This window comes from Coffea eugenioides, chromosome 8, assembly GCF_003713205.1.
Source record: "Coffea eugenioides isolate CCC68of chromosome 8, Ceug_1.0, whole genome shotgun sequence".
Lineage (NCBI taxonomy): Eukaryota > Viridiplantae > Streptophyta > Magnoliopsida > Gentianales > Rubiaceae > Coffea > Coffea eugenioides.
Genome location: NC_040042.1, coordinates 10,076,151 through 10,099,786, shown reverse-complemented (window position 1 = coordinate 10,099,786; position 23,636 = coordinate 10,076,151). Strand labels below are relative to the sequence as shown.

Genomic DNA, 23,636 nt, shown 5'->3' with positions numbered 1-23,636 from the left:
AACTTTCAAAAAAAGGTAAAACAATGCAAACACGTCAAGATCTCAAACCAAATCCCCATGCTCACTCGCAGTCACACAAATGTGGAGCACCTTCGTGTGGATGATTTCTTTGGATTGATCTATTATGTCTTTAAAATTCCTTCATATGTGCGTTTTATTTTTTATCATTAGATGTTTCTTTTTCTTTAACAGAGGTCAGGTTTGGCTCTCTTTAATTTGATGTACTCTTTTTCGGTTATAAATAAATTAAGGGATGGCATCCCTATTTAAAAAAATAAATAAATAAAAATAAAAAAATGCTCAGCTGATTCCTCTTGCATATTATGGTAACTATTAGACAAAAAAATTTAATTACAAGAGATAAGGGATATTTTGGAGGCAGAAGGTGGAGTGGTAAGTGGTAACAGAGAGTGTATATCTTGGATTTTGTTGAACAAGTTGATAGCAAATCACATGAGGGATAGTTTGCCTTTGTCCCTATTTATATTGCTTGACCAAAATAAATTGAGCAAAATAGGGACGTAGGCATCCTAAGGTAGGTTGCCTGTTTTGTTGAGCAAAATGTTAAATAAGTTTGAAAACCATTTTTAGCAACTTATTGCAATCATGTTAATCCAATGTAAAGTTTTCTATAAATCGTTGTAGATTAACTGTGAAGTTAATTAATCATGCTTCAACACACCTCAAGAATAAAGAAACTATACATCTTCAAAGAAACAAGAATTAGTTCCATTAAATATTTCCCCCATGTCAATTCTTGCTAGAAAAGTTGTGTGAATTAGTTGCATACTAGTTTTTATACAGACAATTGGTAAGCAAATTAATACGAAAAGATTTTAAATGCACAAGAATAGTTGTTTACTACTAGTTTCTTGTCTTACACCAAAAAAAAAAAAAGAAGAAAGTATCTTCTACTAGTATCTTTCTTTCTTTTTTTTATCATACTGTGCGTCATCAAATGTCAACTCAAACAGTGGCAATGAAAGTATCGGTGTGATACTGAAACAAAGCTGTCTGTGTCCATGCACCATCACTAATGCTGAATCTTAATCCTGCTCCTCCTTCATTACTATTTGTTTGGATAATGAATTATTTACGAAAATTCATTTGCTTGTATATTTGACACATATAATCTATATCCACTTGGCAAATATTAATGAATTTCTTAGACCTATTATCTTTTTATTTTCTTTTCTCTTCATCTGATGACATTTCTCATGAATCCACTTTCTTTGAAAAATAATTGAGAAAATATACTCTAAACAAAAAGTGTTACACTAGTAATTTTTTGTGTAATGATTATTCTCGACAAAAACACGATAGTGGTACCATAAGTGCACAATAGCACGTGCTAACTGCTATCAGAATACTATATGACTTGAATTCACCAAAAAAGAAAAAATTAAAAATGTAAATGATGGGCCTCATATACCTGGACTTCCCAAGGCAGCCCAGGATTTTAGAAGACTTGCATACCCATGATGTGATCGGGATACATGGGCGTCTGTAGAGAACTTTGAGTGACATTTCTCGCCCTCAAGTCAATGCAGAAACAGCTTTCTAAAGCAAAGCAGCTGACCAAACAGTCCAATGCAAACTAGTGTTGATGCAAGCAAATTACCTGGTAGCCATTGATCTTTTGGAATAATCGAGGTTTGGCCACTCAACTATTAATAGTATATTTTTATCAATTGAACTAAAAAAATATATAAATTTTAACCATTCCATCTGATTTGCCGTTAACTCTACTAGATCTAACTATTAATAATGTGTCTCATGAACCATGCAGACCATTTAGTCTCGTAGAGTTAATAGTGAAATTAAATGGAATGATCCAAAACTTACACTTTTAATAATTTATTGAGTAAAAATGTACTATTAATAGTTGAGTGACCAAATTTTAACCATTCAAAAAGTTTAGTGGCTGTCCGAGTAATTTGCTTTGTTTATTAATTGTGGTATCTTCGTTTGGAATGAGGAATTTAACAAGGGATTTCAAATTCACTAGAATTGCTCTAGCAGTTTGAATTTGTATTTCACCAATTATCAAAAAGCACATTTCAAATACTAAAATAATTGATGATTTACAAATTCAAATACCTTTTAAATAATCTCAACAACTAAAGGGATTTGAGAAAATTTCAAATCCTTATCAAATCATTCATTCTAAATGCAAACTGAAATAGTTTGATGTAATGAACTATGTACTGATATGAAGGGAGAAACCTTTCCTCGTTATAGTTGTTTCCATCCACTTGCGGTCAATTTGAAGTGGCAAATATCTACAATCAAGGCTAAAGATGAGATTGTATATACATTTCTTAGTTAAGGAACCCGAGAATACTTCCACAGTTGGACATTTGAATTAAAAAAAAAAATTTGTACGTTTTCGACATGGATAGGGTACTAATTGATAATCATCTGCGATATGGCCCACTTGGAGCTCTTGATTCCGTGGCCCAGCTCAATAAAATAGTCGCCCCGTACTATCTATTTAAAGTTTGAGAATAGATTGATGTCCTAATGATTTATCTATATGTTTTATTAGTGTCTCCATTCTTTTGATCATGATATTGATTATTAACAAAATTATGAAACAGAGTGTTATTTGCACTCATTTTTTGGTTGATTGCACTCTCACCATTTATTTTATCATAGAGTCTAATAAATGAAAGCCATATGATAAAAATGATACTGAAAGTGTAATTAACAAAACTTGGAGTACAAATAACATTTTTTTTATAAAATAAGCTCCAAAAAATATTTTCTCTTTTCACAGAAGTATATCTCATTTCTTTTTCGAAAGTGTATGCATAACAAATTCGTCATGATCATTACAAGTCATGGGAACTCGTTTCAAGTCTTCGTGACCTTTTTTTCCTCCCCATCTGACAATTTTTAAAAATGCTCTCTTCCTTCAATTTTCCCCTCTAAAAAATCTGAAATAAGTTAAAATGTCTTTATCTTTTACTTTACAATTCAAAGTCATGTTTAAATATTACGAATAAAATCTATCAAAATTTTAACCTTGTTTCATTTCAAAATTTTCATTGTAAAGTATTTAATCGAAAATAATATCTTTATATAGCAGTGATTTTAGTACATAATCTACATAATTTTGTCCTTTACTATTCTATTTTTGCCGCTACTGACCTCAGGTCCTCCTGACTCAACCACTATTTAATGCAATTGGTAATTATTTGAGAACTATAATGCTTCAAACATTTTTGGACGGGTTGTGATGAAATCCAATTTCTCTGGAAAAAGAAGACAATCAAGAATCCCAATGATCAATTTCAAACTCTCCACAAAACAAATAAAAAGAAAAAGGTTCATTAACTTTTGGTAAGTAAAATTAAAAAAAAATTCCTGTATCATATTCGAGAAATTTCAACTTACTGATTAAATAGTCGTAAATGCTGCTCTTAAGAGAGAATCATAGGATGATTGAACAAAAACACATTTCCTATGAATCGGAAACACATTACGCGCTTTTCTCTTCAACTCATGAATCGGAGCACCGGACTTCAATATATGACGCGCTTTTACCTCTGCTTCCCACGTCCCAGCTCCCACTCCATAATCACAGTATCCCTCATACCCAATTCACATCCTACACTATATGAATAATATAAGCATATCCACAAATTACACAACTAAATATACGAGTAAAATTACTATAATTTCCACATACTATACTACATGAATATCAATTTTATCTCTTCTTCTCATAGTAAGATATTAAATCAGTAACTTTTGACATCGTTGAGGCTTTATATGTACAAATGTAAAAAACAAATTAGGATAAAAATAGTATGTTATTTTCTGCATGACTCATGAGATATGTCATAGTCGCATCATAAATTTTAGAGTTTATTACAAATGGTAACTGTTTGAGAGCTATAATATTTTAAACTTTTTTTACGTGCCTTATGCTGTTAGGTTATCATCATCCTTCACTTTTTCTACCGGTAAAGTCCACAGTTAGCTTCCATGTTCCCACTCGTGAACCAAATTTCTAGGATGGAATCTAATTTGGGTCCCCAGTCCCAGAGGTTTCCTTTTTCTCTCTCGAGTAAGTGCTGAATTTTATTTATTTGTCCTTTTTGTATTCAAATAACTTTTGTTTGATTTTTTTTATATATTTCAATTATGAAATTATAATGAATAATAATTTGGTGATGTATTAATATTTTAGTATTTGATTATTTGCTAAAATTTAACTATAATAAAATTATATAACAAATTTTTATTTGCCCATCGGGAGAAACTGGGCGGGGCGGGGAAGGAGCCCCCCGCCCTAACTCCGCCCCGTTGCCATCCTTATTTTGACATCGTCGAGGCTTTATATGTATATAAATGTAAAAAAAAATTAGGATAAAAATAGTTTGTTATTTTCTACATAACACATGAGATATGGTTGTCTACAAATAGTTTACCATGAAAAAGATATTAAGTATAGGGTTTGAAAACAATATTGAAGATAGGACTTGAAACAGACTAAACTTTCCTACAAAAATACTTAAATCTTATTATTTGAGCCAATTCTTGTTGACAATTATAAGGACAAAAACGACATAATTTACTGTTCCATTGGCCAGTATTTCAACCTCTAATCAATTCAGGACCAGGGGCTTATCATGCAATTGCTTGGAAAAAATTGTAATCTATAGGTCCACCACATTCAATAATGTACTACTGCAGCGCTAGGAAACTCACTACTTTCTCCTCAATAAAAGACCATCTCCATTGCCAAAAAGCCCTTGCAGACACTAATTGTTTCTACATCCGTTCAAATTATCATCTTCCTCCGAATATTATTGTTTCTTAAACTTTACTTTGAGTAATCAAGTAGCTTCACGATACACTAGAATTTTCCCATATTCATCGGATCAGCTACTCCCAGAGGTTTCTTTCTTCTCTCTCTCTCAAGTAAGTGCTGAAATTTTTTTTTTTATTTTCCTTAAACTTAATGTTGTTTTTTTTTTTTTTAACGTAGCCTCACCATATAAAGGGAATTTCTGCAAATCCAACAGATCAGGTGATTTGCTTTTTTTTTTTTATTATTATTCACATTTTTTGTTGAAATATATATCTGGCTTCCATGTATTTTTTATATTTATTCTTCTGCTAGCATATACTTTTATATGTTGCCGAGTAGCTTCCCGGGCTGGGATTTTGCTTCCTGTTATTCTTGGTATATCATATTAGTTTGGGTAATTTTTTTTGTACATATGAATCGTTTGGAGTATTATTTTCTTGAAACCGATAAGAAATCACTGAAAATAGGACAGTGCAATATGAGTCGTTTACATTATAGAAAAAGGCAATATATACGATCCATATGTCAACTAATTAATGCATCATGAATTAAACTTCTAAACTCCAGATCTATTATGGCTTTTATTCATAAATTTTGATGATCAAGCTAATGCGTCGCTTAAATTCATAAATGTATCGATCCATAATCTCTTGAATCATCATTAATTATAGGGTACCAATAAATTAATTATAGGGTAAAAACCACTGTACTCTCTGCAAACAATTATTCAACACTGAGAAATGTTTAGGCAGACATAGTTTTTTTTTTTCAGGCATAGATACTTGTTACTACCACTGCCATAAATATTCTATTTTACTTGCTTATTGTTAAATGTGCTTTTTCAATACTTAAATTTTTCCATCTAATATTACTAAGGCTTTGTCAATTTTGCTAATCTTCTATATAAAGTTGCACAGTTTTGCTCAAAAAAAAAGAAAAAAAATCAAGCACTATTGGCTTCTTTATTTTTTACACTTTTCCTTTCAACGTAATGCTGTTTTTTGAGATTTCAAGTTTTATGTTCCTCCCATAGTAATTTTCAGAGTTTGTATGCTAATTTGTTTTAGACACCCAAATTTTATTGTGTCGTTTTTTTTTAAAGAAATACTAAGTAAGTTTTAGAATAAATTCCTCTTGTCGGTTATGGATGTATAGATGAATAATCTATCTTTTGGAAGGGAATGGTTGGAGTAGGAAACTCTAGTTTGACATACTTGATTTCTAATTTCATCATATTTTTGCTTAACCCCTCCCCCCCCCCCCCCTCTCTCAAAAAAGAAAAAAAAATAATTGTGGAGTCACACTCAATAAATGACGGGACATAAACAGAAGAAAATGTGGTGATTTGATTGCACCGGTTAGGATTTCTCTACAAACCAGAATAACCAAAATTAATTAGTGGGTTAGGCATAGAATTTTGGAGAGTTAGGAATACAAACATTATTTTGCTGTGGGATTTAGAATACGTGTACGGTTGAAAATTTTGTGCACCTTTGCGTGCTTTCCCTTTCTTTCTTTTTCCAAATATAACTCCTAATTTTCTTTCAAAGTTTTTTAAGATATTCTGAAATGATACAATCCTACTATAAGTTCAAATTAAGTTGGAAGCAACCCTAGAAGAAGGCCATAGTGATAACTTCCTGATTGGATGCAGAGTTCAAAAGAATATAATGTATATAATTGAAGCAATTTAGCATACCACTAAATAGATACTAGAGTAGGAAATTCTTTAAAGATGTTCTAAGAATTTAGCCTAATTAATATAGGAAGGGAAACTACAGATTCTTAGTGTTCTTCTTAGTTTCTAAAAGAATGGTTAAAAAAAAAATCTAAGGCCAAATAATTTCCTTCAATCCAAGATTTTATTTTCAGAAAATTGTGGAAATTGTTGTCAAGCAAAAGTACATTTGTAAACTAAAATTTCAATTTTGTTATTACCAAAATACCCTCATTAACCATGAAAAGTCACTACCACTTTTTGAAGTATAACAAAGTCATCAAAATCTATGGTGATTCTACAACCGAAATAATCAGAAGAGCTAAAAAGAAGTTTATATTTATCTTATATCCTTAAAATTTTATTCACTTTTATGTATGGATTGTTCAATTTATTATACTTTAAGTAGGTAATACTAACTTTTTTTGTTTAAAAGTTTAGTTTTTTATTATTTTCGTTTATGTGAACATTGGGCTAATACTATTTTCATTTTTTTGTTTATATATTTATAGTTTACTATTATCGCCTTTTCTTTTTAAAAAATAAAATTGATTTAATCTCTATTTTCCTTCTTGAAGTTTAAAAATAAGGCGTACTAGATATTTTTAGCAAATTTAGATTAAGAATCTAATATTGGACTAATTTGACTAATTTGATAAATGAAATAATATTAGTGTAAAAGTTTAAATAAATTAAAATAATAAAAAGTCCTTAAAATAATGAGTTTTGTAGTACCCCTATTTTTGAAATTTTGGCAATCGTATTTCTTTTTAGTATTGTGTTATTTATCCATTTTATTTGACTTAAGGTCTAATAAATCGAATAAAACATATACAAAAGTGAACATTAATCTAATGAAAAAAATTTCAAGAGTATAAACTAAATATTAAATATTTTTAACTCTTTTTAGTTGATATTTGTCTACAATTGATATGGCAGAAAAGATGTAAATCTTTTAGCAATGAAAGGAAATGGTTATTAGTTATAGATAAGTTCATGAATAAAAGGGTAATAATGTCATTACATTTTTCTTGTATTTCTAACTTTGACTAATTTTCATGGGGGAAAAATATATATTTTTGAGATTAAAGGGGTAGATGCGACTACCCTCTTAGTTCAGAGTGCCAAAGTGTTATTAAACCCACTATAAACAAATATGGAACTAGAAAGTCTTGGTCTGTCATCAAACTACTGTAGCACTATTTTCAACATGGTGAATAGGAAATTTCACCGATTGATTGCCATTTCAATATGGTAAATTCCATTTTGGACTCTTTTAAGTTATAGACTCACTCTCACTTTATTCATAAAATTTAGTGTTGAATACTTTACCCCTATTAATATAAAGTCCACCCTACTCTCACTACTCTATCCCTAAAATACGAAATTTATCTATTCCATCCTTTTCATTGTTAATGTTATGTTTTCAATTTTTTGTTGTCCCAAAATAAGAGAATTGTTGCAAAAGTCATACAACTTTCAATAAAAAAAAAGTCATAAATTGCTCCAATTGTGTTTGGATTAGAAAGATTTGAAATAAAAAAATTTACTTCACAAATTTCAATCACCTTTTTATCTTCCCAATCACCTTTTTATCTCACATATATTACATCACAAAAAGTGCTACAGTAATTATCTCAAATAAATCATCCAAATAAACTCCTATCCAAACAAACATGCCCTTCATTAATAATGACAAGATTCCACCAATTAATAATAAACAATTGCATATGGTCCACAATAATGCATGCACACTTTCACAAGTCTCATGACCTTTTGTTTTTAGCTTGCTAATTTTCGTGTTCAAACAATGGATAAGAGTGGAAGAATATGAAAAGTGCAGCCCACTATTTTATTGTGTGGTGCTCCTGGAAAACGTCTCAATTTTTCGGACAGAGGGAGTAGTTTTAATTCTTAAAATTTGAGTATCACTTGCTTAATTAGTATTTCATTAGTTTTGATACTTTCATAGGATGAATTTCATATTTTAGAGAGTAAAATGTCCAAAACTAATGTGCAATGTATTTTAAACTTTAGGAGGTAAAGCTTCTAAAAGTAAAGTTTAAAAATTGAGTGGAATGTATCTTAAACTTTAGGAGGTAAAGCTTCTAAAATTAAAGTTTAAAAATTGAGTGGAATGTATCTACTATTTCAGGGTTCAAAGTAAAATTTATTTTAGGGTTAAAAACAAAAACGCGTCCTGTGATATATCTAATATATAGAAAAGCCCCTGTAGTTTCAAAATATACAAAATGACACCTCATATTTTGAACTAAATTGTGAACTAATAGATTTCATTAAATTTAACGAAAAATTTAATGGAATCCGATAAACTTAACAGTAAATTTAACAGAATCTGGTAAGTTTAACTGTCGAAACCGTTATTTTCGTTAAATTTAACGAATTTTGTTAGTTTACAATTTAGTTCAAAATATGAGTTATCGTTTTGTATATTTTGAAATCACGAGGGTTTTTCTATATATTAGATATGCCACAGGGGCTTTTTTGTTTTTAACCCTTTACTTTAAGTATCTTGTAGTCATAGTATTTCGATCTACTTTCTTTAAGTCAACAAGGTCAATTATTGTACTACCATGCGGCCAGAAAACTCAAGCAATTTTTTTTTTTTTTGAAAAAGAAATTCAAGCAATTTTTAGGAAACTCATAAGCAATTTCACCCTACTTTTGTTTCTTCAATAACAAATAGTGACCCCTTACCTACTACTACTATGTCCGTATTAAACTTATAATGGGCCGTCTCCATTGCAAAAAGTGCTTTGTACATGACCCGTGTTTCTTGGTACATAATTATTTTGAATGTTATATTTCATGAAAGAAATACGAAGGGTAAAATATTTAATTATTTAAACTTGATGAAGGTATTGTTATTTGGCTCTCTTTCCGGCAGATTTTAAGAGTCCTTTTGGTCATATTCTCAAATTAAATTCACCATTGGATGGTGAAATAATAATATTTTTGTACGTTTGAATTGTAATATTTTCAAATATTCATAATTTGAATCACTAATCATCTCTTAGGGACAAAGATTGTGGGAATAATCGCCTGAAAGGACTATAGAATTTTCCTATCTCTTCAGATTTTGATTAATTTTAGTTTATCTTTCACCAGAATTTTTTTGTGTTTTGCAAGCATTTGTTTTTTTTTTGGATTAATATGCCAGGTGACCGATGGCTGTCTAATGCTTTCCAAAATAACAACAGGCTGTCTAATATGAGAACCTTTTTATTTTATTTTATTTTTTATCATAAGGTTCAAAACATTTCGTTCTGCATTTGATGATATCGAGCTTTTCTACATTTACTTGTACAAAAAAAAAAAATTTTGTCCTTTTCTTTTTGACATCCCTCTCCTTGCCCCTAGGAACTTAATTAAAGTCTACTCCCCTTTCATCATTCGTAATTTTCAGGTCACACTTGATGGAAGCGCTATTGGAAAGTCTTGTAAATTCTCTGAATTCTCCAATCCAGGAGAAGCTTGGATTGCTTTGTGGTATTGAAACAGAGATACAAAAGCTTTCAAGCTTGCTATCAACAACCAAAGCAGTGATTGAAGATGCCGAGCAGAGGCAGTTTACTGAGAAGGCAATTCAACTTTGGCTGCAGGAGCTCAATCTTATTGCTTATGAAGTCGATGACATATTAGATGATTATGCAATCGAAATCTCGAGAGAACCGAAGTGCAACAACATATGTTGCAATGTATTGGATTGTCTTCCAGCAACATCAAACATATGGTTTTGGCACAGGATTGGAGCAAGGATGAAGAAAATCATTGGAAAATTTGATGCAGTTGCTGATGAGCGAATAAAGCTTGGATTGAGCAACCACTTTCTGGTTGATTCCACTGCAATACGTGAGATTGGTTCCTTGCTAAACGAACCTGATCTAGTCCTTGGAAGGCACGAGGAGAAGGACAAGATTGTGAAAACATTGGTGAATCAAGTCAGAGATAATCAAAATGTATCAGTGCTCCCTATAGTGGGTGTTCGAGGCCTTGGAAAGACAACACTTGCCCAATTGGTGTTTAATGATGAGAGCATAGCCAAGCATTTTGAGCCAAAACTCTGGGTTTGGGTCTCAAAGGATTTCAATGTGAAGAGGATTATAAAAGCCTTAATTGAGTCTGTAGAAAAGGCTTCTATTGGAGACTTACCCTTGAATGCTCTCCAGATAAAACTTCAAAGTTTATTAGAAGGGAAAAGATACTTGATTGTACTGGATGATGTCTGGAATGAGAATCCACAGGAATGGGAGAAACTGAAATCTGTTCTGGAATGCGGATCAAAAGGTAGTTCAATTGTCACGACAACTCGTAAGCAAAAGGTTGCTGAAATAATGGGCACATTACAAACATATTATCTGTCGAGTTTGTCAGAGAATGAGTGTTGGTTACTATTTAGGCAACGGGCATTTGGCCATCAAGAGGCTGAAGAATATCCTAACCTTGTAGTTATCGGGAAAGAGATTGTGAAAAAATGTGGTGGTGTTCCGCTGGTTGCAAAGACTCTCGGAGGCTTTCTACGATTCAAGAGAGAAGAAGCCGAATGGAACTTTGTGAAATGTAGTGAGCTTTGGAACTTACCTGAATATGAAATAGATATCTCGCCCGCGTTGAGATTGAGCTACCTTAATCTTCCGGTAGAGTTGAGAGGTTGCTTTGCATATTGTGCAATATTTCCCAAGGGCCATGAAATTGAAAAAGAAGAGTTAATACATTTGTGGATGGCAAATGGATTGATTTCATCTAATGGAACGATGGAAGTGGAAGATGTTGGTGATGCTGTGGTGACTAAACTGCATCATAGATCACTGTTCCAAGCCGTGAAGAAAGATGAGTTTGGCAATGTCCTCACTTTTAAGATGCATGACCGTGTCCATGATCTGGCTCAATTCGTAATGGAGGCTAAACACGGTGGAACAGAGTCAATTAGAACCATTAGGCATTTGGCGTTGGATTTCCCATATGATGAGCAAATAGTGGCTTTTCCTATTAAAAGAATGAGAGGCACTGACCAGTACTCTTCTTTCTTGTCAGAATGTGGTTCCCTGAGAGTGCTCATTGTAAGGACAGCATGGTGGGAAAAAAGGTTTTCAGAGCTGCCACCTGCAGTAAGCAAACTGACACATTTAAGGCATGTAAATCTTTCAGGATCTCAAATTGTTGAACTACCCAATTCAATTTGTGGCCTGTGGAATTTGCAAATTTTAAACCTAAATGATTGCGAACATCTTCGGAGTTTACCCAAGGGCATGAGATTCCTCAGAAATCTTCGACATCTTTGTCTACGGGGGTGCTGGAATTTGACTCACATGCCAAGTGGAATTGGGGAGTTGAGTTGCTTGCGGACGTTGAGTATGGTCGTCCTGGGTGGCAAAAAAGGCTTCCAACTAAGTGAGTTGCGAGGCTTAAATATGCTTATAGGAGAGCTATCAATTAGGCACCTTGAGAGGGTTGAAGATAAAAAGGATGCAGAAGAAGCTTGGTTAATTGGAAAACAGAGTCTCCGCAGGTTGTGTTTGTATTTTAATTGGGATTCTGAAAGAACGCTTCAACGTTACAATGATGAGGAAGTGCTTGAAGCCCTTAAACCCTCCCCCATCCTTCAATTTCTGCACATAGAAGGCTTCAACGGTTCATCATTTCCATCTTGGATTTCAACTGTAACAACTGTTCGTGTGTTCAACAGTGCACCGGAGTACATATTTGGGGCCCAGGAGAGTACCGCCACTGCTGCTACTGACAATCCAAAAGGAATGTTAAAAGCACTGGTGTTATGGGACATGCCCAATCTAAAAGGAATGTTAGGAAGAGAAGTCCAAGGTACTCCAGGAATATTCTCTCAACTTCAATACTTGTCTTTTGTTGATTGCCCAACATTGATGTTGCCATTGCCACGTATGCCGTCCCTAAAGGAGTTAGACGTCAATATGTGCCCGAACATGGCATGGGCTTCAATCTCCAATCTCACTAGTCTTAACTCCCTTGAAGTTGGGAACATTAAAGGATTGAGTTGTTTTCCAGAAGAGATGCTACAAAATCTTAGTCTTCTTGAATCGTTGAAAATTAAGCAGACGAAGGATCTGCGAGCCTTACCCAGAAGCTTGGCTAGCCTCACGGCTTTGCAGGAGTTGACCATCGAGGAATGTCCCAAGCTGGGGTCTCTGGCAAAAGAACTCCATTTGTTCGACTGCTTTAATTTGGCGAGTCTCTCAATGGGGACTAAAGCCCTCAAATCCTTGACTCATCTACGCATCCAAGGGTCAAAAGCGACAGCTCTGCCAGAGGAAGTCAAACATTTCCCCGCACTACAAAAATTGGAGCTGATGGATCTTCCCAATCTAACTTCATTGCCAGACTGGTTTGGAGACCACCTCACTTCTCTTCGACACCTGACACTGTGGTCTTGTCCGAAGCTTGAAACACTTCCATCCAGCATTCAAACGATGACAACACTCCAACATTTGACTATAGTTGGATGCGATCTACTGGGACCACGGTGCCAAAAGGAAGGAGTGGAGCGACACAAAATTGAGCACATCCTGGACCTGCATATTGAGTAATACAATTATGTATGGGTGGGTCTGCACATTCATGTATTACATAATAAACTATTTAAAAAAAAAAAAAGTGAATCTGTATAATAAGATAGTAAAAAAACATGTGATCAATCAGTTAAAAAACATGCGCCGTTTCCTATTAAAAAGTGGAATTATTAAGAAAACAAGGATTAGGATCTGCTCCTATTAAAAAGAGGAATTATTTTTTGCAGTGATACAAATCAGCCTACAAGTCGAAATGAGTCATCATCACTTCAGGTTCCATTTCATAGTGTATTTGTTAATTTTAAACCCCAAAAAAAAAATTAAGCACATCCCTGCCCTGAAAATTGAGTAATACAACTATATTGGGCTGCGACCTACTGGACCCGAAGATTACGTAATAAACTATTTGTGTAGTATCCTGTAAGTGTGGAGAAGGCCAACACTAGTACCCAATTTATACCATACCCAGTTGATATGATTTGCTAGAGGTTGGATTAAATGAAGAAGTTATTGAGATTTGATTGCAGTTCTAGTTTTTTTTCGTAATGTTATTACTTTAGACCATCCACATTTGAAAATGTAAGATTAATTATGGAAAATAAATAAATACAAGGAAGTGTAGGTAAGATTAAATACGAAAAATACATGTAAGAGAGGGTAATAATTACTAATATGCATATATACATGATAGATTTGATGAATTTTAAAAGCGTTAACCAATTACTAGGCATGTCAAGTAATTGATCTGGACCGACATGAAATTTTTCAAAATAGATCTGGACCTATGCAGTGAAGTTGCAAAATTAGAATTCTTAATAGATATGATTGAAAAATTCTCGATGTGGAAGTGGGAAGTTTGGAAATTCAAATCATTGCAATTTTCAGCAGTTGCACCTTCCTCTTCTTAATGAAACTATATACCGCAATCAAAGAAGTGCACGTTAGTATTGCATTCTTATGGATGCAAACAATTGGGACCATGGAGCAAATGGTATAAAATAGCAACAGTGTCTTTAGAAAAGTCTTAAAATGCCCAAGGCAGAAATGGTAACTATGTCAACAGTCTCTTTGGATCTTTCTGGTAGTGTCCTTAGTTTCTTCAGGGAAAGATCCAATTATAGGAGACCAAAGTTGCATTAGGGAGAGAGAGATTGGACTTTGCAGATACTCACCGAATTCAAACACTCAAGTTGAATGCCATAAACAGCAATCTGACTTTCATGACTGATCATTGTGGAACTGAACTTTAGTTTCTCCAATTAGGGGTGGTGGTGCACCAATGTTCATTTTCTTCTTCTCCCAACCATCAATGTTCCAGATACATAGCTGCAAACAATATGGTGCACCAATCATGAGCAGTTAGCTCCTTGACATTTTTACAGATTGTAAAGGAGATAATTTCAATCAAGCAAGCCCAGTGATTTGTTTATGGTGCCCCTTAAGCTTGGTTTTAACCTATAATTCAAAACAAGTGTGAAAAAGAAAAACAGCTGATAGTTCCATCCCAAGCAGGGGGAAAAGAAGACATACAAGCCGATAGTGAAGCTGCTACCATATACGAAAAAGATCGTAATCAACAGATCTGTAGGCTTCTTTATTCCAAAAGCTAAGTATAAGACTTCAACGGGGCGGTCTCAACAACAAAAGATGTACTCTGAGATAGACAAAGAGAATTAGTCAAGTGATTGCAACAAAAATCATGCATAAAAATTTTCACTTTCAAAACATCCTGCGGCAGCATCATTATCTTTATCTAAAATCCATTGAAGTGCTAAACAAACAATTTCTTTAAGTAAGCAACATGATCAGCACTTTGGAATAGGATAATATGCACAGATCCAAAGGGATGACAAGAAAATCTACCTCATCAACTCTGACATTGTATATTTGTATAGTGGAATCTTCCATTCCTATAGCAATAATATTGTTGTCCTGAGGATGGAATGCCAAGTAGGTAGCTGCTGGAGGTGGAGGCATGAAAGTAGTCATGCCTGACCAAAATTCAAGGAATTGGATTTGTCATCTTAAACCATCAGCAGAGGTCGTGCAAAGGTCAGACAACGCAAACAATGGGCACAATGGCATTAGGTGCAGAGGGTAACAACATACCTTAAACGTCATCATATTGAACAAAGAGACCTTGCCACCAGGTGCAGACATGACGTAAGAGTCATTCCTTGATAAAGCAATGCATGTGGGTGACTCTTCGGCTGGTTTGGCTTCACTTAGATCATTAGACAGATCCAATAAAAGAATTAACTCTCAGTCAAATATATAAATAACTAAAGGTTGATACTTCAAGAATTAGGGAATCTGAGTTTAAATCAATTGTCCCCCCTCCCCGCTTCTCCCGTACCAACCCTCCCATGTTGATAAAAAAACAAAAAAAAAAAAGATTGAGATGCGTGATTAGAGATTTTAATTCAAGAATTACATGGACAGAATCTCAATTGGCAAATATGTCAATTTTAGTGTTTCATCAATATCAGACGTAATTTGTCTGTAGTTTTATTTTAAGCTTATCCTAACAGGAACAAATTAATGAATTTTCAAATTCAATCAAGACAACATGGGAATGGTTTAAATAAAAGAACTCTGCATTAGTTCGTTGCAACCATAAAACAAAGGGATTTCAGTTAGGATAACACAAGTGCAAAAATTCATGGAATTAATGGTCCCAAATAAGAAGCATGGTCTGGAATCATTGTACAAAAAACAAAGTCAATTATTCAATCTAAGCCACATCTGAGGAATGATGGATGCAATAGACTGATATGCGCAGAACATACAACACGGAAGAAAGAAGATACAAAAAATGGGATATATGAGATAAGGTTAAACCGAAGGAAAAGAGAACAGAAGTGGAAACAACATGCTGAAAATCCAACCTTTCCAGAAGGATTCCGTTCACTGCGCTGCCATTTCCAGAGCCTATGAAGAGCATTAGAGCCCAACGCCAACAGAGCAAGACCAGAATTTGTGTAAAGCAAACGCAAAATCTGTAATTCCCATATTTTTTGCTAAACAAAAGTACCAAGGGTATCCGTTGATAAAGAACTTTCAAAGCATTACACGCAGCAAGAAATTCTATCAAATATAGGATAATCGCATTTGACACTGAGACTTACACACTGGTTACAGATACCCCCTCAACTTCCGATTGCAGCACTTTAATACCTCATTCAACTTTTTAGCGCAACATGATATCACACCAACACCAGGCACAATAAATACATTTTCATCAGGAGACCTGAATGCATATACATCAATAACCTTAACTCACCCTCTCTCTCTCTCTCTCCACTTTTCTCATCCTTATGCCTTTGGAAGAGGTTTAAGGTTTTAGAAAGGAGATAATCTGTGATTGAGAGGTTTGGTCATTATGGTGGCTTGAATGCAGCTAGCGAAATTGGCAACTGGCTATAGGGTAACTGGTTGGGAGGCGCTAAATTGTTGCTGGGACATGTTACATAAAACAGGAAGTGGGATATGCTATGCTGTTCACTGGCTGGGTTAAGTTGACTTATGCAATCAAATTCTGTCCTACAATGAATGCCTTCCCAAGAAAACGAAAATTATTTCAATAAAAGTGAGGATCCCACCCATGTACCATGCATATACCTTGCTAGCAGCCAGAGGGTCAGGCAACCTTAGCGTCTTGAGTTGATTTGCCTCAGCTATATCAGAAAACTTCCAGCATTTAATTCTATCAGCATTATCTGAAATCCTTGGTTTGACATCAGCTATTGTGCTTCCATCCATGGCAGCCTGTAAATGAGTCAGATCAATGAGTGAGTCTAACAGAGCACAGCAACAACATTGAAGATGGATGTACAGACAGAAATCATCAATTAAAAGACAAAAATTTTTAAAGATAATGGAATGGGAAAAACAGAATACAAGATTTCCAATGGATAATGATTGTTGAATTCTGTCGGTTCGTTCAAGAATTGAAGCAACAGGGGCAGCAACATGACCAATAGGGCCCAAAGAACCATCAATTGCAGGCTGCAGAAAACAATGCAAATAAATCATGTGATGCCTTCTGCAAAAAAAAGAAAACAAATAAAAAGAGAAGTGCAGGTACTTAACATTGACTTGTTCAGAGAAAGCCCTGGATCCCTCGAATGTTCTGCTCTCCAGCATCCTCAACAAGTATTGTCCATCTGTATTCACCAATATTTTGATTCCATTTTCTCTTGTTGTAACAGCAAGCAGTGATCCTTCTTTGTTGAATCTCGGGCTAGGACTTCCCTGAAACGACAAAAAAAATTCATTAATTTTGAATTTGCGAAGTTGCAGTAAAAGGCTTATCAACAAAATATGGTTATTTTCAAAAGTGATACTTTCAGGCAATCCCCCATCAGCATCGGTGAAAGTTATCGTGTGGTTATTGTCCATGTCCCAAAACTTAATCTGAAACTCATCATCAGCAGCTAAGAAACGATTCCTTCTATCAAATTGCACCACACCCAGTGACAGCTTCCTAAAACCAGAGTATGTCTTCTTGACGGCTCCTTCTCTCTCATTCCATTCAACAAGGTGGGATTCACCTTCTTTGCTCGTCCCACAAGAGAACAATCTGAAGCAATAACAGATTGATGAAGCAACTTTGGAGAAATCAAAAAAGAAAAATTTAAAAAGTCAGAGAGCAGAACCACCAATGCTTTCCAAGGAAAAAGTATGCAAAAGAAAAGATCACAGAGTGCTAATTTTCACCATGATAGATTTTGGCTTCAGAAGAACATCTCAAGGGTTACACGAAATGTTTAAACACTATTCAGTTGTTCCTTACTTCAGATTTACAGCTTTCACAAGTCGCATAGTCGAAGACTTGGGGACTGAGAAACAATCTATGTGGGGACTGGAGTTGGGCATGTGGTGACCAATCAGTCACTAGGCTGTGAAAACTCCCCTTGAATGGTGGAGCTTTCGCGAGTCTAGTGTCTTTTAGCTGATTTAAGCTATACATTACTAAAAGAAAAGAGGATATATACACCTAAAAATTAAAGGCTCAAGATCTCGTGCATCCTGATGCAATGCAGCATGTCATGCATCCACACTTTCTATTGGCTGGCAGAACTAATTACAAAAGTTTTGAGCTTGGATCCGTTAAAACGGAGGGAATGAAGGAAAATGGAAGTTCGGATTTAACATTTAACTGAGGAAATTACTCTGGAAAATGTAATTTGGCGAGAAAGAGAGCACAAGAACTAACAAATAGTGCAGGAACCATTTCTTCATGCTAATAAATGTCGACTGCCAATCAATTTCAAATTGCAGAGGAAGATTCTAAGCTAAACCTGCGGAACCAACAAATCCATGGTCTTTTTCCTCCTCCTGCGATCAAGACTAAGTAAAATTGCGAGAAAATATGAGATTGAACAATCCCAGCTTTGTACTTTCTTGTGGGAACATTTTGCACCCATAAGTGTTCCTTTCACAAGTATAATAAAATGTTTTGGGCAAATTCCACTTTACCCCCTTGTGGTTTAACATTTTTTTACATAATCCTCTTGTGGTTTTAAAAGCTATACAAAACCCCCTTCTAATTTGGATTAAAGTGTCAAAGTGACGGGAATGACCATTCGTAACGGAGTCACCTAAAATGTCAAAAATACTCTTATGTAAAGTTGAAAATTATTTATTAACCAAAAGGGTTATGTGTATATTTTGAAAACCATAAGAGGATTATATGGTAAAGGATTAAACCATAAGGGGGTTATATAGTAAAATATAAAAATCATGCGAGATTAATGTGTCATGTATTTATAAGGATAATTTCGCCATTTTTAGAAGTTTCGTTACGAGTAACTATTTCCGTCACTTTGACACTTTAATTTAAACCATGAGGGATTATGTATAGCTTTTGAAACCATATGGGAGTTATGTAAAAAATGCTAAATTACAGGGGGTAAAATGTAATTTGCCCAAATGTTTTTTAAAAAACTGCCCTAGGTACATCTTACTCATTTTCCAAAAACTGCACAATGACAAGTCTTTCCTGTTACTGAATCAATAAAGAATTACACTCATTTGATTTAACTTGATAAGATTAATTTGGTTATTTAAAAATTTAAATAGTAAAATTTGTGAATAGTAGATTATATTAGGTGACTTGAAGAAGAGATTATTAGATTCAGGCATAAGGTTGTTTATCCCACGTTGGTTTAAGAGTAAGAAAAAGAACGCTTAATACATAAATAATGGCCCGAAACTTTCTACTTTAAAATTTTTTGGGCCAAGTTTGGATTTCTGATATGATGTATTAATTCTATTTGGCCTTTCGGGTTCCAAACAGAGACGGGGTCCTATGGTAGAGCCACTTTTGACCATGGTACATCCTGAACCTGAAACTTCCACTTCAACACGTTAAACAGTTAAAAAACATGGGATAATTTCACTGATAATATCACTAGCCTCCCTTGAAGTTTGTAAAATTACACAAACCTCTCTTAAGGTTAAGATTTTGATAAAAAAATTAGTCCAATTAGAAAAAGTAACATTAAAAAAGTACTTTAAAAAAAGAGATGAAACTTTGATTCCATAAATATCCCTTATACATGTATATAAATTATATTAGTAAAAAAAATAATTAAAATTTAGAAATAATTAATACACATATTTTATCACTCACAAAGTTCACATTTAATAAATTAGACAACACAAATAAATAACAAAACTACACTAATGATCACAAGATTCAACAAAATAGACTAGTCATCTTTTTTAACATGATGTTTGCTATGATTTTATGATTTTAAACACAAAAATTTTTTAATTTTGCTTTTCTTTTCCCTTCATTCCCCAAAATAGACTAATCATACCCAAAATATAAAATCCACCCCACTCTTAGTTCTTAAATTTTAGGGTAAATTACATTTTACCCCCCTGTGGTTTAGCGTTTTTACATAACCCCCCTATGGTTTCAAAAGCTATACATAACCCCCTCATGGTTTGGATTAAAGTGTCAAAGTAACGGAAATAGTCACTCGTAACGGAACTTCTAAAAATGTCGAAATTACCCTTATAAATACATGACACATTAACCCCCTATGATTTTTATATTTTACCATATAACCCCCTATGGTTTAATACTTTACCATATAACCCCCTTATGATTTTCAAAACATACACATAACCTCCCTTGGTTAATACATAAATTTCAACCTTACATAAGGGTATTTTTGACATTTTTGGTGGCGCCGTTACGAGTGACTATTTCCGTTACTTTGACACTTTAATCCAAACCATAAGGGGGTTATGTATAGCTTTTGAAACCATAGGGGGGTTATGTGACAAAACGCTAAACCACAGGGGGGTAAAGTGGAATTTGCCCTAAATTTTAACCATTGGCACTCTATAGCTAAAGTATGAAATTTATCTAGTAGTTTTAATTCCTAAACTTTGAGTATCACTTGCTTACTATTTCATTAGTTTTGATATTTTTGTAGGATGGATTTTATATTTTAGAAAGTAAGGTGTGCAAAACTAAAGTGCAATGTATTTTAAACTTTAGGAGGTAAAGCGTCTAAAAATAAAGTTTAAAAGTTGAGTGGAATGTATCTACTATTTAAGGGATCAAAGTAAAGTTTACTTTAAGTATCTTGTAGTCATGTAGTAATTTCGATCTACTTTCTTATTCCATTGCTTGGAAAAATTCTAGTCTATAAGTCAACAGGTTCACTTATTGTAATACAACACGGCCAGGAAACTCATAAGCAATTTCACTCTACTTTTTTTTATTCAATAACAAATAGTGACCCCTTATATATAGAAGTTGACCTTTGACAAAAAAAAAAAAAATAGTGACCCCTTACCTGCTACTACTACTTTGTCCGTTACGATGGACCGTCTCCATTGCAAAAAGTCTTGCACTTATGGTTTGTATTTTGGTTGAAATCATCATCTTTCTCTGAATGCTCTCTTCTCCTTATACTTAAATTTTGAGTGAGCAGGTGCACGACATACTGGGAATTTTTTGCACGTTCATCAGATCATCAGCTATTACAAGAGATTTCATTTTCTCCCAAGTAAGTGCTGAATTTTGTTTCATTTTCTTAAACTTAAAGTTTTTTTTTTAAATCGTAGCTTCACCATATGGAGCGATTTCTTTTGCAAATTCTACAGATCAGCTATTGCCAGAGTACTCATTCATTCAAAAGTAAGCGCTGAGTTTCTTTTCGCTTCATCAAACACGTCTTTTGATTCAAAATATAGCCTCTGTGTTGTGTTTTTAACATTACTTCTACGAGTATATTCTTGTTTGCTGCCAAATAACCTTTAGGGCTGGGATTTGGCTTCCTGTTATTCATGTTTTGATACAACAGTTTGGAAGCATGTGCTTTGTACATTACCCGTGTTTCTTTGTATATAATTATTTTGAGTACTATATTTTCATGAAAGAAGTAAGAAGGGTAAAATATATAAATATTTAAACTTGATGAAGGTATTGTTATTTGGTTATCTTGTCGGCAGATTTTAAGAGTCCTTTTGGTCATATTCTCAAATTAAATTCACATTGGATGGTGAAATAATAATTGTTTTAGTCTTTTAGACTCTTCGATCATTTTAAAATTTGAACCACTGTCGTTTCTTAAGAGCTAAAATTGTAGGAATAATTGTCTGAAGGGACCATATATAGAATTTCCTATCTGTTCAGATTTTGATTATTTTTAGTCTATCTTTTACAGGATTTTTTCTGGGTTTCGCAACCTTTTTTTTTTGGGATTAATATGCCAGGTGACTGATGGCTGTCAACTATGAGAACCTTTTTTATTTTATTTTATTTTATTTTGTTATCATAAGGTTTAAAACATTTCATTTCTGTATTTGATGATATCGAGCTTTTTGTACATATACCTTATACCCAAAAAAAAAAATTGCCCTTTTCCTTTTGACATCCCTCTCCTTGCCCCTAAGAACTTAATTAACATTCACTTTCCATTTCCTCTTTTGTAATTTTCAGGTCACACTTGATGGAAGCGTTATTGGAAAGTCTGGTAAAATTTCTGAATTCCCATAATCCAGGAGGAGCTTGGATTGCTTTGTGGTATTGAAACAGAGATACAAAAGCTTTCAAGCTTGCTATCAACAACCAAAGCAGTGATTGAAGATGCCGAGCAGGCAATTTACTGACAAGGCAATTCAACTTTGGCTGCAGAAGCTCAATCTTATTGCTTATGAAGTCGATGACATATTAGATGATTATGCAACCGAAGTCTCGAGAGAACCGAAATGCAAAAACAGATGTTGTAATGTATTGGATTGTCTTCCAGCAACATCAAACATATGGTTTCGGCACAGGATTGGAGCAAGGATGAAGAAAATCATTGGAAAATTTGATGCAGTTGCTGATGAGAGAATAAAGCTTGGATTGAGTGATCAAAAGCGCGGGAGCAACCACTTTCTGGTTGATTCCACTGCAACACGTGAGACTGGTCCCTTGCTAAATGAACCTGATCTAGTCCTAGGAAGGGACGAGGAAAAAGATAAGATTGTAGAAATATTGGTGAATCAAGTTAGCGATAACCAAAATGTATCCGTACTCCCTATAATGGGTGTTGGAGGCCTTGGAAAGACAACACTTGCCCAATTGGTCTTCAATGATAAGCGCGTAATTGAGCATTTTGAGCTAAAACTCTGGGTTTGGGTTTCAGAGGATTTTGATGTGAAGAGGATAATAAAAGCCTTAATTGAGTCTGCAAAAGGGACTTCTGCTGAAGCCCTAGGCATGGATCCTCTTCAAAGAAAACTTCAAGAGTTGTTGAGAGGGAAAAGATACATGGTTGTACTAGATGATGCCTGGAATGAGAATCGAGAGGAATGGGAGAAACTGAAATCTGTTCTGGAATGCGGATCAAGAGGTAGTTCAATTGTCACGACAACTCATGTGGAGAAGGTTGCCACAATAATGGGCACATTACAGACACATTATCTGTCAAGTTTGTCAAACAATCGGTGTTGGTCATTGTTTAGGCAACGGGCATTTGGTCGTCAAGAGGCAGAAGAATATCCTAACCTTATAGCCATTGGAAAAGAGATTGTGAAAAAATGTGGTGGTGTTCCACTAGCTGCAAAGGCTCTCGGAGGCTTTCTACGATTCAAGAGAGAAGAAACTGAATGGAACTTTGTGAAATCTAGTGAGCTTTGGAACTTACCTGAAGATGAAACACATATCTTGCCCGCATTGAGATTAAGCTACCTTAATCTTCCGGTAGAGTTGAGAGGTTGCTTTGCATATTGTGCAGTATTTCCCAAGGGCTCTAAAATTGAAAAAGAAGAGGTAATACATTTGTGGATGGCAAATGGATTGATTTCATCTAATGGAACGATGGAAGTGGAAGATGTTGGTGATGCTGTGCTGACTGAACTACATTATAGATCATTGTTCCAAGCTATGGCGAAAGATGAGTTTGGCAGTGTCCTCACTTTTAACATGCATGACCTTGTCCATGATCTAGCTCAATCTGTAATGGAGGTGAAACACGGTGGAACAGAGTAAAAAAGAACCATGATGTTGTTTCTGGGACAT

At 34.2% G+C, this 23,636-nt stretch overlaps 1 protein-coding gene, 1 long non-coding RNA gene and 1 pseudogene across 2 annotated transcripts in view; 2 read left to right on the top strand and 1 right to left on the bottom strand.

Moving 5' to 3' along the window:
• LOC113781163 overlaps positions 1 to 17,935 on the bottom strand; it is an 87,241-nt pseudogene extending 69,306 nt beyond the window's left edge.
• The window catches only part of LOC113781164, a 65,918-nt gene extending 43,811 nt beyond the window's left edge, over positions 1 to 22,107 (top strand). The window contains exon 3 of the long non-coding RNA XR_003469555.1: positions 22,071 to 22,107. This is a non-coding gene — a long non-coding RNA (uncharacterized LOC113781164). The remainder of the gene's footprint in view (positions 1 to 22,070) is intronic.
• A 110-nt stretch (positions 22,108 to 22,217) lies between these two features.
• Positions 22,218 to 23,606, top strand: LOC113780207 (putative disease resistance protein RGA1). The gene has a single exon (XM_027326021.1). The coding sequence runs from the start codon at positions 22,218 to 22,220 to the stop codon at positions 23,604 to 23,606; it is 1,389 nt and encodes a 462-aa protein (XP_027181822.1).
• The last annotated feature ends 30 nt before the right edge of the window (positions 23,607 to 23,636 follow it).